Raw genomic sequence first — 22,969 nt, forward strand, 5'->3', positions numbered from 1 at the left:
CAAGCACTGATTCTCTTTGATATAAATTCTCAGATTTTGTCTCTTAGGAAGTCTGTTTGCCACCTTCCTCCTGAGGCTGTGGAGTAGTAACTGTCCCACTTGTTCGTTGACTTTCTTGTGGAAAGTCGGGGGAGGAGGGGCTGTCAGACCACTGCTACTCTGCGTCTGCTTGCAGCTTTCCAAGAGCAAGCCGACCTTGATTCAGGTTCTAAAATAAGAGCTATATCCCCTTCAGTTCATTTGCATCCTCAGAGCACTAACTGCGCTTAATTGGTGAGAAACGGAGGAAGCAAGATGTGGAAGACTATGAATCTAAACGTTCTTTCACTCAAGTTCACGGAAAAAGAAAGGTAGAAGGGGGCAGGCCTTCCCTGGGGAAAGGTGTTTTTAATTCAGCTATATTTACTCAGGACTCATACTTGATAACCAGGTGAATTCGGTGTTGTCTAAAGTGTGCATGTTTATTCGACCATTAACAAGTATTTATAACACAAAAGGATGCATATCTTTAAAAAAAAAAAAAAAAAAAAAAAAAAAAAAAAAGCTCCCCAACCCGAAGGGAGGGGGTTAGGGAAGGTCAGGCCAGAGGAGAGGAGGAGGGCGGGGGAGCTGCGATTGGGTTGCAAAGTAAATAATTAAAGGAACAGAAGAAAACAAACTAACTAAACCAGAGCCTGGCATCTGTTACTTTTTGGATCATTCTAGTGGCTTCCCATCAGGTTCTCAAAGGCTCTGGTCCTAATGATCTGGCCCTTCCTTCTCCAGGCAGCCTCTCTGTTCATCACAGGGCCCGTTGATGCCCCAGTGAAGAGAAGCCCTGGAAAGTGGCTGGAGCTGAGGACTTTCTTGGTCAGGAAGCTGCCAGGGCAGAAGTTGTTAGGTAAAAGAGGAGGAAAAGGAAGTGAGAGGAGAGAAAGAGGAGAGGAGGAAAAAAAACAATGGGAAAGGGAAGGGAAAGAAGGGTTTATTTGTATCACCTGACTAGGGATGGTACTGCCCATAGTGGGCTGGGCTCTGGCACCAACCTACACTCAAGAAAATGCCCCATAAACACACCCACAGGTCATTTGTCCTGGAGACAGTTGCTTAACTGAGGTTTCCTGTTTCCAGGTGTGTCAAATTGAAGCTAATCATATGACAGAAGGGAAGAAAGAAGGGATGAGAGGGAGTGCACATGGAGGAGGAAGAGGGAAAGAAGATGGTGGGAACTAAGATAAGGAACTAAGAGGGAAGAGGAGTAGGTATGGCCACAGTAGTAACAGTAATGGTGGTTGTAGTGGCCCCATTCATGGGCTTCTCTCCTCTGACTCTGGAGCACAGCAGAATGGGCTCATCATTATATCCTGGCAGTTCCCTGTGCCTGACACATAGTAGGTGATTTGAATGTAGCAGCTAGACGTGTATAAGACATTTTTGCATGCCAGGTGGCTTTGGTCTCTTGAGGGAGGGACAGCTATTTTCATGGCGTAGAAGAAGAGATAATGTTGATTCTTTCTGCCTTTTGGGTTTTAAGACTCTGCCCACCGCTATCTTAGACCAGTGGCTGCTTCTGTGGTGTATTTATTTTACTAACAGAAATTTCAAATCATTTGGGGTGAGTGGCCACTCCTCTCTGTGCAGGGAGACCGGGAGAGGGCTTTCTCATTTTGTTCTACCATATCCCCAACAGAACAAACAGTTCCAGCACAGGCAACAGCAAGAACTACATGTCTACAATGAGTAGAGCCTCTTTAGTGGTACAGACTGGGAACATAATGAGAAACATCCCCCTCCCCCAGTAAAAAGTTCAAGAAACTTCAGATATTGGGCTGTTCTTTCTGACTCAGCCCTCTGTTTTGAACATTGGAGAAGTCATTAGCCTTATTTTCTCATAAATATTTGTTCTTTTCTTCTTTTTACCACATGCCCCATATCATATGCTGGAAATATTTGGTGTTTTGAGCACCTCAGTGCCTAACACTTCTGTTACTGGCTATGACTCCAGAGCACACATCTCATAATCACCTCAAGTATCACTCTGATTTTGTCTGTTTTCAAAAATGACTAAAAATACACAGGGACAATGTACTGGCTGGTTTTGTGTCAACTTGACACTGGCTGGAGTTATCACAGAGAAAGGAGCCTCCCTTGAGGAAATGCCTCCATGAGATCCAGCTGTAAGGCATTTTCTCAACTAGTGATCAAGGGGGGAGGGCCCAGCCCATTGTGGGTGGAGCCATCCCTGGCCCAGCTCATTGTGGGTGGTGCCATTACTGTGCTGGTAGACCTGGGTTCTATAAGAAAGCAGGCTGAGCAAGCCAGGGGAAGCAAGCCAGTAAGTAGCATCCCTCCATGGCCTCTGCATCAGCTCCTACCTCCAAGTTCCTGCCCTAAGTGAGTTCTGACTTTGGTGATGAACAGCAGTATGGAAGTGTAAGCTAAATAAACCCTTTCCTCCCCAACTTGCTTCTTGGTCATGATATTTGTGCAGGAATAGAAACCCTGGCTAAGAGAATTTCTACATGGAGACCTAAAGAGACCACAGTTGACCATCTGACTGCTGTCCATTGTCCACTGTGCTCACCAAAGGGAAAGTGAACAGAGTGGGTGCTGGAGAAGCTGAAGGGAGGGGAGGATTCCATGCATGGAGCTGGCATGCAGCTGCAGTAACCAGGAGAGGAGGCGAGACCTTGTTCCCCAGTTTCAGTTACCCTCAGGCGTTTTTTAGATACAAAGATGCGCATCTGGCTTCCAACCTCTGGACTCTGTGCCCTGGTTAATGTATAAATTCTAATTAATACGCAAAAGATTACCACTCAGTACAGGTCCGACAGAGAAGCAGGTAACACATGTCTCTACTTGGGTGAGGATGAGGGAGGGCTGTCAAAGAGTGAGCAGCAATGTGATCCCAGCATGCTTGCCTGAGCCTCTCCAGATGCTGCTGCTGCTGCTGCTGCTTGTGTGATCCCCCCGAGGAAGTAGTTATCACTGGTATTGTTGGTCTTTCTGAGACGGGGCTGGGACATGGTGTGAGCACTTTCTATTTTGACTTCAAGAGGGCCTATGGCTCACAGTCTGTCTCTGCAGTTAGACTCTAAGCCACCAGAGGGCAGGAATCTCCAGCCTGCTGTTTCTGGAGACTTCATTTATCCTGCCTCATGTGGACAGGCTTGGCACATTTGTGAGGCATCTAACTGCTGAAAGCAGGGTTCAGGCTAAACTCATGCAACCCCACCTTCTGCCTACATGACACCTGCTTTCTCCCTGGAAGACTAAATTATCCTCAGTCTCACCAGAGCATGGCTGGCCATTTTCTTAGCTTCTGCTCCTTTCTTTTTGTGAGTTGCTGCTGGCTCTGGGAGATGCATTTAGGTTTTGGCTGGAGAAGTGGACAGAGGATGCAGGGCTGGTTTTTCTACATAAGGGCTGTTTTAGCTGTTACAAAGAACCCCTGTCTTGCAAGGAAACAACCTTCAGGGGTAAATCGATAGTATTCTTTGTCCATTCTGATTTACAAAACCAAAAGTGCTTCTTTGGTTTTGTAAATCCGATATCCCTTAGTCCATAGCCTTAGAAATAAAACTCACTGGGGGCAGGTGAGAGAGTTTAGCAGCTAAGAGTATGACATGCTCTTGCAGAGGGCTTGCATTGGTCCCAGCACCCACACTGGGTGGCTAATGCCTATAGCTATAGGGTGATCCATGAGTACCCACACTCATGAACACATACCCACACCAATACATACATAATTAAAGAAGAAATAAGGTCCACCAGTTCAGTTTTGCCTCAGTTTCTCGAGGTCTTGGGTGCCAACCCCATTAGCCCTGGTGGTCCCAGGGGTGCCCAAAAAGTTAGGTCTTCCTTTGAGAGGGACATTTAAATGACCACACGGTGTAAGAGCATCATAAATGAGAAGAAAGGATCTCCTTTCCCACGTTTGCCTTCCTCACCATATTAAGAAGATCCACTTACATGTCATCGAAGATCAGTTTCTGTCTCTTGCAGTCCCTGTGGCCATTGGAACCGGGAGACCACGGCTCAGTCTGGGGCCGTGACTTGCTATGGAGGATGCCATTTTCGGAACCGTTGTGAGAGGCCTTCTGGATAACAAATGAAACAGAGGCCACTGAGACACAGCTACATGGCCGAGAGCACCACTAGATACCCCTATGCCCACAGCGTATCACTCAGTTCTATACTAGAACCGAGGATGGTTTTGTTTCAATAAAGAAAACAGTTCTTTTTCCAAAATACTGGGGACAAGTGATTGAGTATTTGGGTGGCAGAAGCCAAGTCTAAGTATGAAACTCATCTGTGTTTCTCCCCATGCATGAAGTTATTATGTATACAATCAAGCAATTGAATGCCCTATGCTTTGAAATAGTTTTGTGATTCTTTTTTACTCTGGCCTAGCCTAGGAGGAGATCAGATATGGAATGACCCATTTGCAGAATTATATTGGTGTTCAGCAAGTTTCAGATCTTGGAACCCTTTGGATTGGGGATGCCCAGCCTGTGCATGCCTAGGTATCAAGCTGAGAATTTCTGCACCCGTGGTCAATGTTGCTCTCACAGCAATATTAAAAAAGGATGCCTTATGCTCCTTTCATGGATGGGAGAACTTTAGACTGGGCAGGTTAGGCAACTTTTTCAAGTTAAAATAGTAACCATGGGTGGAGGCCCTAGGCTTTTATTTTTTTCCTAATTTAGACACATATCAGAATCATATAGAAGCCTGATTGCTCGCCTAGCTTCTGATTTAGTAGATCTAGGCTAGAGTTTAAGGATTCTCTCTCTCTCTCTCTCTCTCTCTCTCTCTCTCTCTCTCTCTCTCTGAGATAAGGTTTTGAAATGTAAATCAAACTGATTTTGAACTGTGGAAGCCTGCAGAATGCTAGGATCACAGGTATTTGTCTTTGCTGCCACCATACTCCCTGTGACAATCTGTATTTCTAAGCTAGGGACAGAGCGGTGGGCTCACAATTTCACTGGGTTTACTGAGAAAAGAAGAGCCCGGACAAACCGTGAGGTCTCCCGCATGCGGCTGCAGCTGGCTCTCGGCCTTAGGCTCTTTGTTGGAAGACACTGAAGTCAACAACCCGTTGCCATGAGGTCGGCTGGAAGAAGTCAAGTCCTCGCTGGAGTACTTGTGTTTACACGCATCAGACAGTGGCGAAGTGGGTGACCGGAGCATCTTTTCAGTTTTGTTTATTGGTATTGCCAAGCTGAAAAGAGAAATAGCAACAGAGCGTCCCAATCTGCAATGGAAAAAAGGGCCGTGCTTCTTGTAGGGCCCAAACCTCTCATTTCACATCTGCTGCCGGGAAGACATTTCTTGGGAATTATTTTGGCAAAGGGACTTTATCAAATCAGGACCACAGTAAACAATAAACAAATCTCATGCTTGGTTTCTTTATCAGGACACGCAGTAATCTTGAGTTCCTGCCAATGAAGGACTAAGAAGACATGTCCGTTTTCTCAAGGTATCTACAAATACTAAATAAACAAGTCTTTCCTCAAGAGCCTGAGTAGTTTGGAAAAGCCAAGGAGCAATCACCAGCAGTAAACTGAGCTCTTAGTCTGGTGGATATAGTCACAGAACATAGGGGTGACGAAAAGGCCTGAAGCCACCTTCCAACCACTGAGTCTCAGAATTCACCAAGCATTGATCAGAATAAACACAGAACAAAGAAACTGGTCCTTGAAACTGCAGTTTATGATCCTTGGCTCTTACTTTTACCTTAAAGACTATTGTCTATTCCCAAACAGAATTTCTTCAAATGGACCATCAGAGAAGACAGATTCACTTACACTAAAGTCCTACAGTGTATACGACGATGCTTATTGCTGGGGACCTATGTGTTCTGCATTAGGAAGGATTGTTTGTGAAGGATGTGTTATCCTGAAACAGTCAGTCACTGCTAACCAAAGATGCCCATAGAGTTGCCTAATACAATTCACATAACAACAACAAAACAGTAAAAACCAATGAAGGTTTAGTTCTGACTCCTGGAGTTATGATGGGTTAATTGTATGTGTTGGTTATCAGAGCAAACAAGCCATTAAGTCACTTCAAAGGCAATTTCCTTAGCTGGTAGTCACAGTGGGAATCTTAAGCACTGGCCTCTAAATTAAACAACAAAGTTCTTTAACATCATGCAAACAGATACGAGTGGAGACAGAATTTCTGGTTCTAAAAGCACTTGGTCTATTACATGTTATAAACAACAGTTCTGGGTGAGTCAAATTGTGTCTGCTGAAGGGAAAGGTGCTGATGTTAAGGATGGAGATGGGAAGCCTGAAAGCCATCATTTCTTGACGTGGGAGTGTTAAATCCTGCTTCTAAGGGTCTATTATTTTACACTTTTTATATGTTATAAAGAACAAATTATGACATTAAGTATCATCACGGGTGTAATCTGATTGTTCCCTCTTCATCGTTGTTAGTTTACATAGAGGATCAAAGAAGCATCCTCTGGAGAGCTAGCTGGGTGATCAGCTCTGTGGTGAAACTTGGGGGTGGGAATTGTGAGAAGCACAATCCCAGGGCTTCAGAGACCACCTTTCCCAGCAAGAGCGCTGCCCATTTGCTTACACTGTATCACTACTTAGTTTGATCACATTGTATCTCTCCGTATTCTCGCTCACACAGTGTCTCTACTTAGTGTCAGCAAAGCTATCAGATATGGGAAGCTCAGCCACCAGAAGGTGTGAGGGCAGATTGTAAACTGGAGGCCCATGACTTTGGATGGCAGAAAAGTTTCACCTTCACGGTCACTCTCAAACATCTCAACTCTCTTTGGAGCATCTCTTCCAGTCCCAAGCAAAGGCAAGGATCAGAACGGTTAAACTGGAGTCACCCTAGTGACACCCACACTTGGGCCTTAGCAGAAATCACTGTGCTTTCTGGCCATACCACTGTTGTTACAGACACCTTGAAATATCATCAACCATCGCTATGCAGCGGTTATAACTGTCACTAGATAGGAAGATTATTTAATGCACTGCCAAATGCACATAAAACATACTGCACATTAAAGAGAAATATTTCGGGGGGGGGGTGAAGTCCCTTTATTCCCATTTCCCTAGTCCTTGGGAATGCACAGAGGACTGTGGGAGCTCTGAGTGTCTGCTCCCTCCTGTGCAGGGCTTCAGCATCCTCAAGGTGATACCCACAGGGCCTGGGTGCCTGTGCTCTCCAGTTTCATCTTTGACTCGAAGCGCTGCTCTTCATCTTCCCCAACCTTTCAGTTTACATTTTTATGTGCTGTGCAGAACCATTAATCTCCCCTTTAAAGTCCTCTATGTATAGTCAGGGAGAGCGAGAGGTGTCTCAGCAGAGGAATAGCGGGGTCTGGGCTGAGGTGCTTCTAAATGGAAAAGCCTCTATGACTGAAACTAAGCTACTTGCTTTAATGAATACCTGGGACCTTGCCTTGCTGGAGGACCGTTTATCACAGAGAGAGGTGGTATGTGGGGCCCTGTGCTGTTCCTCTAGAGGAATCACTGGGTGGCGGTTTGACCTTGGAAGTACACATCGTTTTAATGCCCACAGTTTGTCTATGCCCAAGAGCTTGAGTCAAAGTGTGGATTTCCCAAGTCCTTGCGGTCTTGTGTGTTTAACAGCTATTAAAATACTAGCTTGTAACGTCTGGTTATCACATTTGGAGGGAGAGAGCATCTCTGGAGAGTACAGAGCTCAGAGTAGTGCTGCCTGGTTGCTGGTCTCTGGTTACACGGAAGGACTTGTCATAGCTGTCAAAAGCAGAACCAGAGGCTCCCATTAGACCTAAGCATCGGTTTTGGTTAATCTGAGGGAAGAAAGCCTGCAGACTCAGATTAGAGCAACCAGAAGGCGCTTCAGTCTCCTCAACACAGCGTGCGACTTCCTGCCCCAGCTCACCCCTACCTTCCAGGGAACAGGCTTACCTGTTGATGTTCATGCTGCAGTGGCTGCCGGAGGCGGTCAGGCGTGACGTGCTCTCCTTCTTTCCCTGGGCCTTCTTTATCTCCCTGTAGTCATCTTCGTTGTCACACTGGGTGGTAATAAGCAGAAGCCAATCAGCTTTGGACTTTTCTGAGGGGTGCCAGTGAGCTACAGGACACTGCCTTTCATACAGCAAGGTCTCTCAGTGTCCCTGCCTAGCTCCTCTAAAGAAAGAGGCCACGGTGAAGCCAGCCCCTGGTGGAGCATCCGCTCAGTGAACTAGGAGGACATGCGTTGGGTTTCTGTAAGGCTTAGTGAAGGGAAAGATATCATGTTGTGATCAGAACATGGGCTGTGAAAACTGCTAAGTGTTTAGCTTTGCAGAGCTGGTCCAAATTGGCCTGTGGCGTCACTATCCCCCCATCCTTTACTGGTATCAGAATAAGTATTCGAAGTGTGGTCTGTCCAAGCTTATCGGAGTAACCATGGAAACCCCAGCTGTGCCTTTAGTGAGTGGCAAGCAGTGGCTTCTGCCTGGCATGCTTTACTTCCAGCTCACAATTTCCAACCCCAAATGCTTTAAAGCTTCTTTTGGTGAGATAGGACCTGTGTCGGGTTCCTGCTGCTTGAATAAATGTGTTTGACTCTACAGTGTCAGGGTACAACAGAAATATACTTCCGTGCTACTCATGGGGAGATAAGAGCTTAATCTGGGGTGGCATCCCCAGGGCTATATGGGGGTGTTTTCCAGGAGAAAATGCAAGCGTAGAGGACAGACAGAACTTGACTCTTTTTAACAAGGACTGTGTCGTGCAGACTCTGCTAGAGAGGATCTTCGAAGCTCATGTTGTTACCATGGTCCCATGGAGAGTCCAAAGCCAACTTTCAGTCCTTGGTTGTGAGTTATGAAGCTTCAGTAGGGGGGACCCAGCTGTGTCAGTCTGTGTGGGGAGTCTGGTTAGTCATTGGCTCTTTCTGCTCCTCCCACGGAGAAGGGGTGGCATAGGGAATTGTGATGTTCTCTATCGAATAGGAAGCTAGTTCCCTTATTCTTGGCACACAGGCTTTGACACATTTGGTCCTACAAGGTAAAAGGCACTTGCTGCCAAGCCTGAAGACCTGAGTTCAATTCCTAGGACCCACGTTTTGGAAATCAACAACTGGCTCTCACAAATTTGTCTTCTGACCCCAGTTGTGTGTGTGTGTGTACATATAAAGCACTGAAAAAAGGGTTTGCATATGTATTAGAACAAGGGAAGTAGCTTTTCCAAGGTTCAAGTTCTACTTTACAGGCATAACTGTTTAATCTTACTATGTGAAAAAACACATTTTGTGCCTGTATCATAAATTCCCTTGCTGATAATAAAGATGACATTAATTGGGAGAGACTATGCCTTTGGCATATACCCTTCCAAAATGAGGAGTACCTTCATCTTGGCCAAGAGAATTGCCTAATAAACTTTACTTCCAAGTCGCCTTATTTAATCTGCCTCCTCTTTCTCTGCATTCGGCCTATATCTGCACACTCAGTAAACCTTGCCCGAATAATCATTTCTTCAGCCCAGGGGCAGTGCTTAAGTATCCGCAGCTATAAGGTGTGATGGTACTTCCTTATTGTGTGTGTATAACAACTATGTATGCCATTGTTGGGACACACAACCGCAGCCACCCACAGACCAGACCAAAAGCTTATTATCTGGGATCTACACTTCACCCTCCAGTGCAGAGAGACTCAGAGAGAACAGATCCTCCCAATGCCTGGCCTACCTTGCGTTTCCTCTTGGATTTTGGCAAAGTCTTTTCAGCAGGTGTGTCTAATGCATGGCTGGCTGGGGCACTATCGGTGTCCTTGGCTGCAGGAGCACTCAAGACCCCAGGCTCCTGGGACAGGTGTTCTGGGATCCTGGATAGGAGGGTCAAGTCAATTTTGACCCAGAGAGACCTGACCTCATCGCTGTCCTTTAGTGGAGAAAGCAGTTCATTCCTGCCAAAGGGGACCAGCGTGTAGAACTGTTCCTCTAGCTCCTTGGCAATGTCACTGGTGGTCCTGGCGTTGATGGAGCCCACAGAGGCCCGGGAGGTGCTGCTGCTGCTGCTGCTGGTGGCCTCCTTCAGCCTCTGCTCACTCCCAGTGGTCGTTGGAGCCTTGGACAGGATGTACTCCTCTTGCTCCGACTCCAGGTCTGAGTCCGAGGAGGAAGAGGAAGACGAAGATTCTGTTTCAATAAACTCCTTGGATTTAGGGACAATTCTGCTCAGCCCCCGCGTGCGACGCTTCTCACAGGTCACTGAGGAGCGCAGCTCTTTGCGGTGGCCTGTCCTGCTGTTACCACAGGGCCTGGTTTTGGGGGGCTCTAGGGGTCCCACCACGCTCGCCCCCAGCGCGTCTGGGGCCACTGGCTCCTCAGGCCGGTGGCAATTGGCAGCGTCCCCGGCTGAGGTCCTCTCCGTGCGCCGGGTGGGCTTCTTGCCCGCTGACCTGCGGGTGGGCGCGGGCGCACTCTCCGAGGGTGCGCTGGGCACCGCAGGCGGCGGGGCAGCTGTGGTCACAGCCACCGCAGCGGGTGGGGACTTTTGCTTTACACTTTTGCTGCCAGGGGCCTTGTTTGCGGTCCTGGGCCGCTGCTCCTCCTTGCAGGCAGTCTTGAGCTCCTTGTCCCTCAGGCTGGCCTGGCAGATCTCGGGAAGTTTCCCGCAGTCTTGCCCTTCATCTTTCACTGGCGTGTAGTATTGATTCCTTTCCGGGCCGTGGCTTTCATTTTGGATCAGAATTGGCGGCTTGTGAGGATTAACTTTGTTCAGCCATTTATCCAGCTGCCACTTGTTAGAGGGCGCAGGTTCGGCCTGAGAACAGAAAACCAGGGACAAACAACACGGCTTTTATAACAGGCTCACTTGAAAGGGGCCCTGGCTGTTTTGATCTTGACATTCTCTGCTAAGCAAAGGAAAATGGAATGGGCTGGCAACAAACAAAATGGGAAGGCAGGTATGTGGGGCTGTGCTCTGCAGAGGATGCCCAGCTGGCCCCTGGCTTCTCCGTAACCACGGAGCAGTTTCAAGTCCATTTAATAAAACAACAGGAAAGCACTGCACCTCCCTAGCTCACCCCTAGAACTTCTAAGTATTAAAGAGTTATGGGTATGCACATACAGCATTTCATATATACTGCACACATACACTCAAATTTGAGATTCTATGAACTTAATGGGAGGCTCTGAGCATTGAAATGTTCTTTCTTTTTCTTTCTTTCTTTCTTTCTTTCTTTCTTTCTTTCTTTCTTTCTTTCTTTCTCTTTCTCTTTCCTTCCTTTTCTTTCTTTCCTTCCTTCCTTCCATCCATCATTCCTTCCTTTTTCTTTCTCTTTCCTTTCTTTCTTTCTTTCATTCTTTCTTTCTCTTTCCTTTCTTTCTTTCTTTCTTTCTTTCTTTCTTTCTTTCTTTCTTTCTTTCTTTCATTCTTTCTTTCTCTTTTCTTTCTTTCTTTTTCTTTCTTTCTCTTTCCTTCCTTCCTTCCTTTCTGTTTTTATTTGTTTGTTTTTGACTTGTTACCTTTGGGAAAATCTTTGAACCCAGAACCTGAGCCCCCTCCTCCATTAGTATATAATTTATGCAGAGAAGCAAGTAGACCACAGGTATCAAACGGCAAGAACAGCAATATTGAAAAGGGTGCCCCGTGTGCCCTGAAAGCCCTGACAGCCTGAGTCCACTCCCAGCCTGCTTCTGCCAGCTCTGCCATGCTCTGCCAGGAATGTCTGGACACAGGGGACTTAGGAACTGTTCCCGGAGGCAGGTTTTCTAACTCAAGGCTAATTGTGGGTGTCATAGTTCTAAAACTCTGACCTGAAGACCAGCTCAAGTAGAGGCTGCTCAGAATTCTCGGGAACAGAATAGGAGAGGCTGTGTTGACACCCCCTGCCCCAAGAGGTCTACAGTTTTGAGCTGAGTCTGTAAGGATTTATTTTCCAAAGACATTAAAAATGAGTATTTCACAGAGAATGTTGGTTCTAATAAAAGCTCACTTTTTTAATGCCAGGATTTAATAAAATAGAAATAGTGCCTTTTGAGAGACATGGGACTTCAGTCACGGCTTTCCAATCGGTGACTGAGGAGGACCTGGGTCAAACATCTGAAGAACCACAGACATTTCCTTAATGTTTCTCTGTGGCCTTGTCTCTCTGTCTGTTGCATTCACTCCTTCGGGGACCTAGAACAGAGGTTTTCAACTTTCCTAATATCATGACCCTTTCACGCAGTTCCTCATGTTGGGGTGACCCACCCCATAAAATTATTTTTATTACTACTTCATAGCTGTAGTTTTGCTACTGTTATGAGTCACAGCGTAAAGTTCTATGTTTTCTGATAGTCTTAGGCGACCCCTGGGGAAGGGTCATTTCATCTCCAAAGGGCTCATAAGTCACAGGCTGAGAACTACTGGCCAAGAACAAGTCTGTCTGTCTGGGCCAAGTCTATCATCTACCTATCTACCTACCTTATTCATCATTTATCCCCTTTCTGTCTGTCTGTCTGTCTGTCCATCCATCCATCGTATGTATGTATGTATGTATGTATGTATGTATGTATGTATGTATCATCAATCCAACTATTTTACCCTCCTACCTATCTACCTACCCTGCTCATCATTTACTTCCTGCCTGTCTACCTGTCACTCACCTGTCACTGATCTGTCAATCATCTGTCACTGAGATGGTGCCCTGGGCCTTGCATATACCAGGCAAACAACACCCCTGATCTTTACCTCTGGCCTCTTAGTTTTGTGTTTCAAACTTTGCAGTCAAAAAGCTAGAATCAGGTCAGGTTCCTCTCTCTAAAATTCTCCCTCATATTAAGATTTATTGTCCCATGATGAGCTGGGGCTCTGTCCATAGTTACAGATCTAAGTAGGCACAGGGAGGGCTGTGTCTGAGATACTAGGATACTAGACAGGCCCAGAAGAGGTGAGGACATAAAGCTCATGGAGGTGGGACGCCTCTGATAACATCAGGGGATGGAGCGAGCATCCACCAACCACCGCTGTGATGGGGAGCGGGGACACTCCATTGGTCATTCTTAGCAGATGAGATTAGCCAGGTCTCCCTTATTCCAAATGCTTGGGGCCAGGAATGCTTATGTTATTTTTGGATTTGGGAATTTTCATATGTGATTATGAGATCATTTAGGGATGGAACCCAAGTCTAAATGTAGAAGTCATTACACTTCACACATTGCACGAATGTGTGCATGTGTGTGCACATATGTGCAAATGAGGCAGTAGGAACAGAACTGCTTCTTGCCAAGAGGAACAGAATCTGGCTGGCCTTGAACTTAGTAAATAGCTTTGAGTGACCCTAAACTTCTGGCCCTCTTCCTTCCACCTCCCAGGGGCTAGGATTCCAAGTGAGCACTACTATCTACACCTGGTTTATAGAGTCTTGGGAATTGAACCCGGGGCCTCACAGATGCTAGGCAAAGCAATCTACCAATTGAGCTGCAGCTATGGCCTTTTGAATGCTAATTTGAAGGCATTCAAAGTGTCCAAGTTTGTCTCCCCTAAATGCTTTGTGTCTTGTTTCAGTGTCCCTAAGTATGTGGAAGCAGAAGGGGCCTCACAGAACAAGTGTGTGTAACAGAGAGAACTCAACCATTAGACAGAGCACAGGACTCATGCTAATGTTGCTGTGTTTGGTCCCCATCTCCTCCAGACTTCCACAGCTCTCAGCTCGGGTGCGAGGCAAACACAGCTGCAGACGGGAAGTCATGCTGGAGCTGCAGAGTGGGACCACTGATGGTGAATTGTAGAATTTCATATATTTAGCATGGGCCCATTGCCAGATGTACTCTGGGGTCATTCCCCCCCCCTACCCCGTACTTCAGAGCTGAATGAATCAGTGTGAAGTATCATTTTCAACACATCACTAAATCACATCCCCTTCTTCAAGGGTCTGCAATAACCTCCTAGTGCCTCTCAGACAAAACCCAAATTCCCAGACTGGCATTTGAGAGCCATCGTCCTGGGGTCGTTTGTCATTGCTAGAGCACCTACAAAATGCCTCCCACTTTGCATAGATCATCCAGTTTAATCCTTACAGATAGGAAGTGCTATCTGTAATTTGTACATGAGACTTAGAAAGGCCAGACTGCCTGGTTCACAGGCAGGACTAACCTCATACTTGCCTACCAGGTGTACAGAGGCGTGTGGTATGTACAGAGGCGTGTGGTATGTACAGAGAGAGGTATGTGGTATGTACAGAGGTATGTGGTATATACAAAGGCATGTGGTATGTACAGAAGTATGTGGTATGCACAGAGGTATGTGGTATGTACAGAGGTATGTGGTATATACAAAGGCATGTGGTATGTACAGAAGTATGTGGTATGCACAGAGGTATGTGGTATGTACAGAGGCATGTGGTATGTACAGAAGTATGTGGTATGCACAGAGGTATGTGGTATGTACAGAGGTGTGTGGTATGTACAGAGGCATGTGGTATATACAAAGGCATGTGGTATGTAGAGAAGTATGTGGTATGCACAGAGGTGTGTGGTATATATAGAGGCATGTGGTATGTACAGGCATGTGGTATGTACAGAGGCCTGTGGTATATACAGAAGTATGTGGTATGTACAGAGGCATGTGGTATGTACAGAGGCATGTGGTATGTACAGAAGTATGTGGTATGTCCAGAGGCATGTGGTATGTACAGAAGTATGTGGTATGTACAGAGGCATGTGGAATGGTTCTAGGCACAAGCTGCCTCTCTCTTCCAGTACTCTCTGAGTAGCCTTATGTAAGGGATCTAACTAAAATATTGAAATGTCAACCTAAAGACAGAAATGTGTACCTGAAATGAGAGTTTTAGACAGACTTGTTGTTGTTTGAGAAAATGTGACTCTTGCAAACGATGTCTGCTGGCCTCTATTACAGCAAACAACATAGTCTCTCGGTGTTTGCTTCCTGGGCGTGTGACTTGCAGCCTCAACCTCATCCACACTGTTTTCAGGCTAGGGCCCTGTCTTTTACCGCCTTGTGACAGTCATGGCAGGCCTCGGGTTTGATGGCTGCGCTTCTGCTCTCAACAAAAGAGCCACGTATTAGGGAAGAGTGCTGTGGCTGAAGGTACCAGAGGAGGAGAGATTCCTGCTCACGGAATCGCACATTCCATGACCAGGGGAAGACAAATCCGATCCCACAACCATGTTGCCTGTGATGCCTCATTTCCTGAGGTATTACTGAGGTTCCTGCCCAGGGTTTGTCTGTGTCATGGCTACAGCTCTCTTCCCTGATGAGTCTCCTGCCTGATTCACATACAAGGTCTCCGCACACATCCCCACTTCATATACTCTTACAGTACACACTACCGTGTGCCCCAGAGGAATGTGATTAACAAGAGGCTGTGTCTCCATTAGCATGAATAATGCTCTTTGTGTCTCTGCTGCTTGTAAAGAGGAATCTGTAGTGTTCTTTCCTAACACGTATTTGCTGTTCAAGTCTTCCTTGAAGATCTGTCACGGTCAGACCCACTAGGGAAGAGCCACAAGGGGAAAAAAGGTTTAGCGCAATATCCCGGTCGGAGGCTATCCAATATAAAGACACAGATTTAACCTGTTTCATCCAAGAATTCATATGGTGTGAGGAGGGTCTTTCTATAGGGACTCAGGGAACCCTGTGTGCTGTCAGTACGGCAACAGCATGGAAAGGCAACTTCCAACCCAGAGAAGCACTCTTGTGAATGAGCCTATACCCAGTACCAGGATAGTCTCTGAGAGAAAAACCAACTGAAAAAAGTCAGTCCAGCCCAGAGGTGATTCACAGTGATGTGCGTGTTGACGGGCCCTCCCGGGCAGGCTCACCAACCTGGCCTGGCCATGCTGCGGTGATTCATATATGATGGAGTGACTTTCAGCAACCATGTCCATAAAGAACAGTTCTTAGGGGCCTCTTGGGGCGCAGGGGGGGTCTTCTAAGCACTGCCGCAGTGGGACAAGACTACGTACATCAGAACATGAGTGTTTCTGCTTCCTCTGCTCCCGTGGAAGGGTCATCTGGAATAGAAGTGGGGGCCAAGGCTGTTTGCTTTGAGGCAGCATAAGTGGGTCTGAGGAAAGTGGCTATATGGAGCTGGCCTATCATGAGAGGCTTGGAATACAGGGCCCCTTGCTGTCTGACAGGCTGTCTAGGCCAGCCACCTCTTAAGGAAGCGGAGTCTTGCTGCTACCTAGCACTGTGATGTTCATCTATCTACAGACAGTTCCTTCCCACAGGCCATGTGTCTATGTTAACCTTGGGGAAAGAAGGCTCAAAGAACCTGACTCTCATTCCAACAACTGCATGTCGCTGGCCGGCAGATAGGAGCTCCGAGGAGTGTGGTTAATGCATTACTCAGTGTCTGCCGTCTCTCTATAATGCGTGAGAAGGAAGGAAGTGGAAGCCTTGTATGCTTTCTAAGAATATAAACTTCAGGGGTTCCCCCCCTCTTTGGCCAGGGACCTCTAAGATTTTCAGAAAGAAAGGACAAGGCCCTCTCTCTCCATCATCCGGAATTCCAGGCTTGATGTTGTTAGAGACCTACTGTTCTCTAGCAAAACCCAAGGAAACCCAGGAGCCTGAGGGCTCCAGTTTCAATGTGAAACCAAGACTTGTCACTTGTGATTTTAACCAGCAAAGTCACAAAGAGGAACCTGGAGAGGAGGCACTTCATGGACCCCACCCCCTTCAATTTACTTCACCCCTGGCTCTTGCATTGTCCTGAGATCCAGTACTGTCTCCCATCCCTGCTCCTCTCTCCCCATCTCTCCCTTTCCTTTCTGGCAATGGGGGCTGAACCCAGAGCTGTGTGCAAGCCAGGCAAGTACTGTAACCCTAGCTCTGTTCTCTCTTATCATTCAACCTTCTGAACTCTCTCAAAACATTATAGCACAAGGTGGACACTAATAAAGTCCAATTACCTCCTGGATTTTATTCTCTTTGATCCCTATATTTTTTTCTTACTCAAATAACCCTCATGGGAATGTTAGCTCGGGGCGGACAGGGCATTTTCTGTAACTGCTATGTCTCCAGGCCAAAGCCGAGTAGTGAAGCTGCCGGTCAACAGATGTCTATTGAATGAATACTGAATGCAAAAACAAATAATGAGGGAGGGGTCAAGGCTTGGTTTCTGGGAAGAGCCAGGTTAGCGCTGTTGAGGTCTTTGCTAGCATCTGTACGCATAGAGGCAGACACAGAGATGCAGAGAGCGGGGCAGGCAGGAGAGGACTTTGTGGAGAGGAACGAAAACACTGGGGAGGAGGCTTCTTTAAGGATGAACGGAAAGCTTGGCCCCGAAGTAGAGATGCGCTGAAGGAAGGCAATTGTGTGGACTTAAAACGAAACCGGGCAGGGGTGTGGGGAACCCTCTGTGAAACTGGAACCCCAATGTAACTATTTCCACATGTGGCACCGGGATGACGTCGGGATGACGTCTGGGTGACGTCAGGATGTCGTCGGGATGACGCCAGGTCTGGAAGCTCTACAATGTGCTCTCTTTTCACCGCTTGACTTTTTATGAGTGGGTCTGCATATTTAGGAATTTGGCCCCTTGGATGTCACAGAGGGGTGTGAGCAAAGCCTTTCACCTCACAATCAACAGCAATGCCAACTGTTTATATTCTCAGGGGAAACTGTTTTTATTCACTATTCAGAATCCAAAACCCACCCTTTCAACTCCACTGGTCTGAGGACTGGGGACTCCACCTTCGCCCAAGAATCTCTGAGCTCTGAATTACTATTTATATCCCCTTTCCACTGAAAGTAGAAACAGCAATGTTTTTATTGGTACCTTATAATGTTTTTATCTGAGGCACCTAAATCTTCCCTTTAGATACCGATCACAGCTGTTAAAGGTTTCATTATTATTTGTAGGTGGATGCTAATTTTCTCCTTTATATTTTCACAAAGAAAATACAATAAGGGGGGGTTTATTAATATTTATAGCCTCTGTTCTTCTGATCCATGACAAACTGCAGAAAGGTAATATTCTAAGTATGCCCAATGCATAAAACTCTTTGGCCTGTGATTTACGGGTGGTCACACTTCCCAAGTGACAAACTTCTCTGCCTGGTTATTGCCTGGGATGACCCTAAAGGGGAGAGACCCCAGCCATAGGTTATTTCCTGCCAGTGATATTTATAGCATATGTGGAAATTTCTGGAAGCCGGACAGCGATTTTTTTTTTTTTAGACAGTAAAAGCTGATGCTTTATATATGAAAGGAAGCAGTGTCATCATGAGACCGGGAGAGGACACAGTGGGGAATAGAGCCGGGACTCCAAGCCCAAAAGCTTGTTCCAGGCTGGGGACAGCAGGAGGCTGGGTAAGCAGACAGAATGAAAGCCAGGGCTGGGGACTCAAGGCCTTTGAGCCAGCAGCTGCTGCCTACCTCGGGGCTGGTGCAGTGCGGGGGCTTGCTGACCTCGCTCTCGCTCTCGCTGGAGCTGCTCTCCGTCTCAGAGTCGGAGCCGGAAGTGCTTTCTGAGTCGCTGGAGGAGCTGCTGCCGCCGCTGCTGCTGCTGCTGCCCTTGCTGGATGGCGCGGAACCTCTACAGTTGGTCTGCTGGACCACGGAGCTGCCAGTCCACCAGGCCCCCCAAGAAGGAAAGGGAAAGAAAGCCAAGTGAGCAAACAGGAAACACCAGCAGGCGGCCATCCTGGCGGAGGGAAGGGGGGACACAGACTGCACACATCTGTCAAACAGGAGCTGGACTCAGGACAACCATCAAGGCCAGAGCTGCCAAAACCAGACAAAATTACACCCAGAAATAAACTGAGAGCGAGCAGGGCCCACTCGCCACTGGGCAATGGTCTGATGTGTGGCTACTTAGAGGGAGGTGTGCGGTGTCCTCGGCTTATTTCAATGTTGCTGCTGTTCTGAGACCGGCTTTTTAAATGCATCTCTGACTCAAAAAACCCATACAGATTCACGAAAATCCAAAGACCTCAGAATATTTTGCAGATCGTCAAATATCATTCTGTTTTTTGCTTTAGAGGAAAATGTCAAACGGCGAGGAACCTGTAGGAAGGACACGGGGCTCTGCTGGGAGCCTTCATGGCTTCTGGAAGCTTCCATAGATCTGGGGACTGTCAAAAGTTAGACATCTCGTTTCACTCTTTTTTTTTTTTTTTTTTTTTTTTCCTGACTGTAGACTCCAGAGCTCATTATGGAAAATTGGCACGGAGTCTTCCATGAAAGAACTGTTGATCCTTCACAAAATTAAAAAAAAAAAAAAATCACTCCTGTAACAGGTAGAAACAGCAAAAATCCAGGTATCACATATCCATCAGAGAGTGTGCAAGCCAAAGAAAAAATGTTAGTGCTCTCATGCCCTCCAACCTTCTCCAGGCCGTCTACGTAACTGAACGGAACCGTTCACGGATATGTCCTTCTAAGATTAAATTCTAAACTCGAAAAAGTGCTGGTTGCTTTTGAAGGAGTTAGCAAAGAGTTGTTGGCCACTTCCCAACTGTGTCCGTGGCTTCGACAGGACTAACTTCCACGGAGAACGTGGCTTTTGAGCTCCTTAGGGCTTATGGTCTCAGGTACCAAGGAGACTGGACATGGTACAGGACCCCTTAAATCTCAGAATTTTGTCTCAGGGTAATCTCATGAATTCCCCTTTGTGGAGGCTGGCAGGAGGGGATACTGGCATCTCTGCCTCTCTTATAGAAGCCACAGGAAAGAAGCCATTCTGGGGACTCTGGCAATACAAAGCACCTTCCGGGATGGCAGAGTTAGGGGAAATTGGAGTCTGAACATACACAACCCCACTGGTTTCCTGCTCATGTCATGGTCCATCCACAGATGCTATCGGCCCAAATCCTTCATCATCAGACAACTGCAGGCCCGAGCCTCATCTCAGCTGCAGAGCTTTGTTTCTATTCTGTCATTGGTATCTGGCATCCAGGAAAGGTCTTTGATTTTGAGACGGGGAGGAGAAGGAATAGTTCATGCTCAGAGGACTAAAATATATCTTTTTCCTAAGGATGAAAATCTACCTCCTAGTTGGCTGAAAGTGGGGTGGGGGCTTATATTTAGGTAACATGAACATCTGAAATCCCCACTAATAATTTTTCTTTGGGTTGGTTCCTTAAAACACTGGGAGAGACAGACAGATAACACACACACACACACACACACACACACCTATCAAAACCAATAAAACCACAAGCAAAGCTACACATGGTCCCGGCGCTTTTTCCTCATTAAGAAGATGGTGTGGACAGAGAGCAAGGAAAGATGGATTACCATGTTCTAGAGCAGTGGCTTGCAACCTGTGAATCATGACTGCCTTGGGGGGAGGGGCCAAACCACCCTTTCACAGAGGTCCCTTCAGACCATCCGAAAACACCGGTATTTATATTGCGATTTACAACAGTAGCAAAATTACAGTTATGAAGTAGCAAGGAAAATAATCTGTGGTTGGAGATGATGACAGCCCGAGGAACTGCACTAAAGGCTTGCAGCATTAGGAAGGCTGAGAACCTCATTTGCTGAAGACTAGGAAGTAAAGATGAACAAAGATGGTTTTGATCGGTTTTTATAAAGTTATGGTCGATGCCCTCAAGACATTGTGTGCTCTTTGTTTGGATTCACATTACGGAGACTGTGCTAGTTCCACCGAGGCCTCACTGTGGGTGGGACTCCTTGTGGCCTGTACCGCAGTGTGAGGGGGCTGTCTTTTGTAAAAGGGAGCTTGCATTTCTGAGGATGTGCCCATTACAAAGTCACAGGCTGCCTTCCTCTGTCCTTCTTCTTCAAGGATGAGACATGACAGCCGGGGACAATGCAAACACAATCAGCAATCTGAAATGGGTTGGCAGAAAGGCTTTGCATGTCCATGTTGCTCTATCCTGAACAAGCAGATGTATTTTACTGGCATAATTATTTTTTGTTTTTTAAAAACACTTGGGAGAACCAAGGGCACAGAGTTTTTGTTCACATTTGGCTTGTAAGAGCTGGGACATTCACAATACGTCTGAGATCAGGAGTGAAAACACAGACAGCCCTTTTATGACAGTTGTTTGACTCCAGAGTTTGGATTTAATGGTGGGGTGTGACAGCACCACGTACTCAGTAGAAAATGCACGTGAGATGTTCAGTTTGAATCTTTCCCCGGGCTTGTGACTTGTCCCGGAAGATGCTGGGTACCAGTAGTGATGTTATCGCCAGGGGACACAGCCAAGGCTCTACAGTTGGTAGTGTTCATAGAATTAATATGTTAACAATCTACACTGCTTTCAGTTTAAGATGAATGTATCTGGATGTAATCCCAGAGGAAGCAAAGGAACATTTGGTATTCATGTTCCTTTGATCTGAGGTGAGAATGCATAGCCAGAAAACAACCATGTCTAGGGAGGGCTTAGAAGGACTCAGCTGGTTATCAGGCTGAGAGATTGATCCGTATAATCCTGTTCTATGAGAAGAATTCTGCTGAATGACCTTTGCAAGCATCTCTGGGGAACAACTGGTCACCCTGGCTAGCTGCCAGTGAATTCTGTCCCTGAGTACATGCAGCTGCTTTGCCTAGGCTGGGCTGACAACAGAGGGATGACAGAAAAAGGGATGCTCACTCCTACAGATGAGCACTCAAAGAAGAATTGGTTCAGTGTATCAAGGAAAGTTTTAGAGTCACAGAATTCGGGGAGGGGGAATCAGAAAGACCTTCTTGAAAAGCAACTATAGGCTTACACTTACAATCTCCAAACGAGAAGGACAGTACACACCTGGGTGCTATGTTTGACAGGGGTACTTTGAAAAGTAGACTAGAAGGTCCAGACTTGCCAAGTATGAGTCTCCAAGCATCCATCTACAAGCTGGGCAGGTGTGATGGTTTACCTGTAATCTCAGCAAACAGGAGGCAGGGCTGGCATCTCTTATCAAGCTAACTAGCTAGATTAGCCAAACTAGCAATCTCAAGGTTCAGTGAGACCTATTATTTCCAGTAAATAAAGTAAGATAAAGATCTACCAAGAAAGCTAACTGATGTCAGCCTTGATTTCCACAAGCAAGCACACACATGCACACATATAAACACATGTGCACATAAACATATACCCTATGTGTGCTCACATATATGTAAACACACATACACATGGAAAAAGGTTGACTCAGAAGTTTTTCTGAAATAATTACACTGACTGATTGGCATGAAAATACAACTTTTTGTGTTTCTTTTGCTACCTACAAAGGTCTGGACCCTATAATATTTCAAGACCATGTAGACACTGACTCTCAAGACATGAAAATATATCTGAGATTATGGAATCATCTTTGTAACATCTAGATGGGTGTTACACACCTGGAACCCAAACACTGAAGAGGTAGAGGCAGGAGGATCACAAGTTAAGGCTGACTTGGGTCTCAAATAAGACAAAAATCCAAACACTGACTCCCCACCCCCAACAGAACCAAACCAAACAAAGCCTTTGGGTCACCAAATTAAAAGCAAAGCCTTTGGGTCACCAAATTAAAAGCAAAGCCTTTGGGTCACCAAATTAAAAGCAAAGCCTTTGGGTCACCAAAGCTTAGCACAGTTGGGTATCCACAGGCATTACAGAATGAATAACTAAATGGATAACTCCTATCAGCGATTTAATTGACTTTGACAGACTAGATCTCACTTTCACATAATTACGATCTCCTGGCTCTAGTAACACAAACATGAGAGGAACCCAGTATCTCATGCTCTCTTCCGATTCTCAACACTTTCTTCCTTTCAGGGATTATGTTTTGAAATGTCTTATAAATTTCATTTACTATAACTTAAGCAGGCTCACCAGGAGAGTTCGTTTCTGCTTTCTATTGATTTCATGAACTGGTTGGCTGGTGGTGTGTCTGGACTCAAATATTTCAAACAAACCTTTGAGAGATGCCCAGCTTTATCTTGGGGGATGTGTTTGCCAAATCTTTGCCTTAGTCGACACTGACACATCTCTTCTGGAATCTGACCCAGGATGAGTCTATAAGTCATAAAAGATGCTGAACAGAAAGGACACACTCTGGGTATCACAGTTAAGACTCAAGGTCTCATGTCTGC

At 46.3% G+C, this 22,969-nt stretch overlaps 1 protein-coding gene across 2 annotated transcripts in view; it reads right to left on the bottom strand.

The window, feature by feature from the left end:
* AFF3 (ALF transcription elongation factor 3) overlaps positions 1-22,969 on the bottom strand; it is a gene marked incomplete at both ends in the record, with an annotated part of 424,260 nt that overhangs the window by 17,975 nt on the left and 383,316 nt on the right. For both annotated transcript variants that reach the window (XM_080916707.1, XM_080916706.1), the window contains 5 exons: positions 3,952-4,079; positions 5,002-5,203; positions 7,908-8,014; positions 9,673-10,749; positions 18,316-18,502. In XM_080916707.1, coding sequence (XP_080772833.1) covers positions 3,952-4,079; positions 5,002-5,203; positions 7,908-8,014; positions 9,673-10,749; positions 18,316-18,502 — 1,701 coding nt within the window. The remainder of the gene's footprint in view (positions 1-3,951; positions 4,080-5,001; positions 5,204-7,907; positions 8,015-9,672; positions 10,750-18,315; positions 18,503-22,969) is intronic.

Source organism: Micromys minutus (assembly GCF_963924665.1).
Source record: "Micromys minutus genome assembly, chromosome: 5".
In the NCBI taxonomy this organism is placed as follows: domain Eukaryota; kingdom Metazoa; phylum Chordata; class Mammalia; order Rodentia; family Muridae; genus Micromys; species Micromys minutus.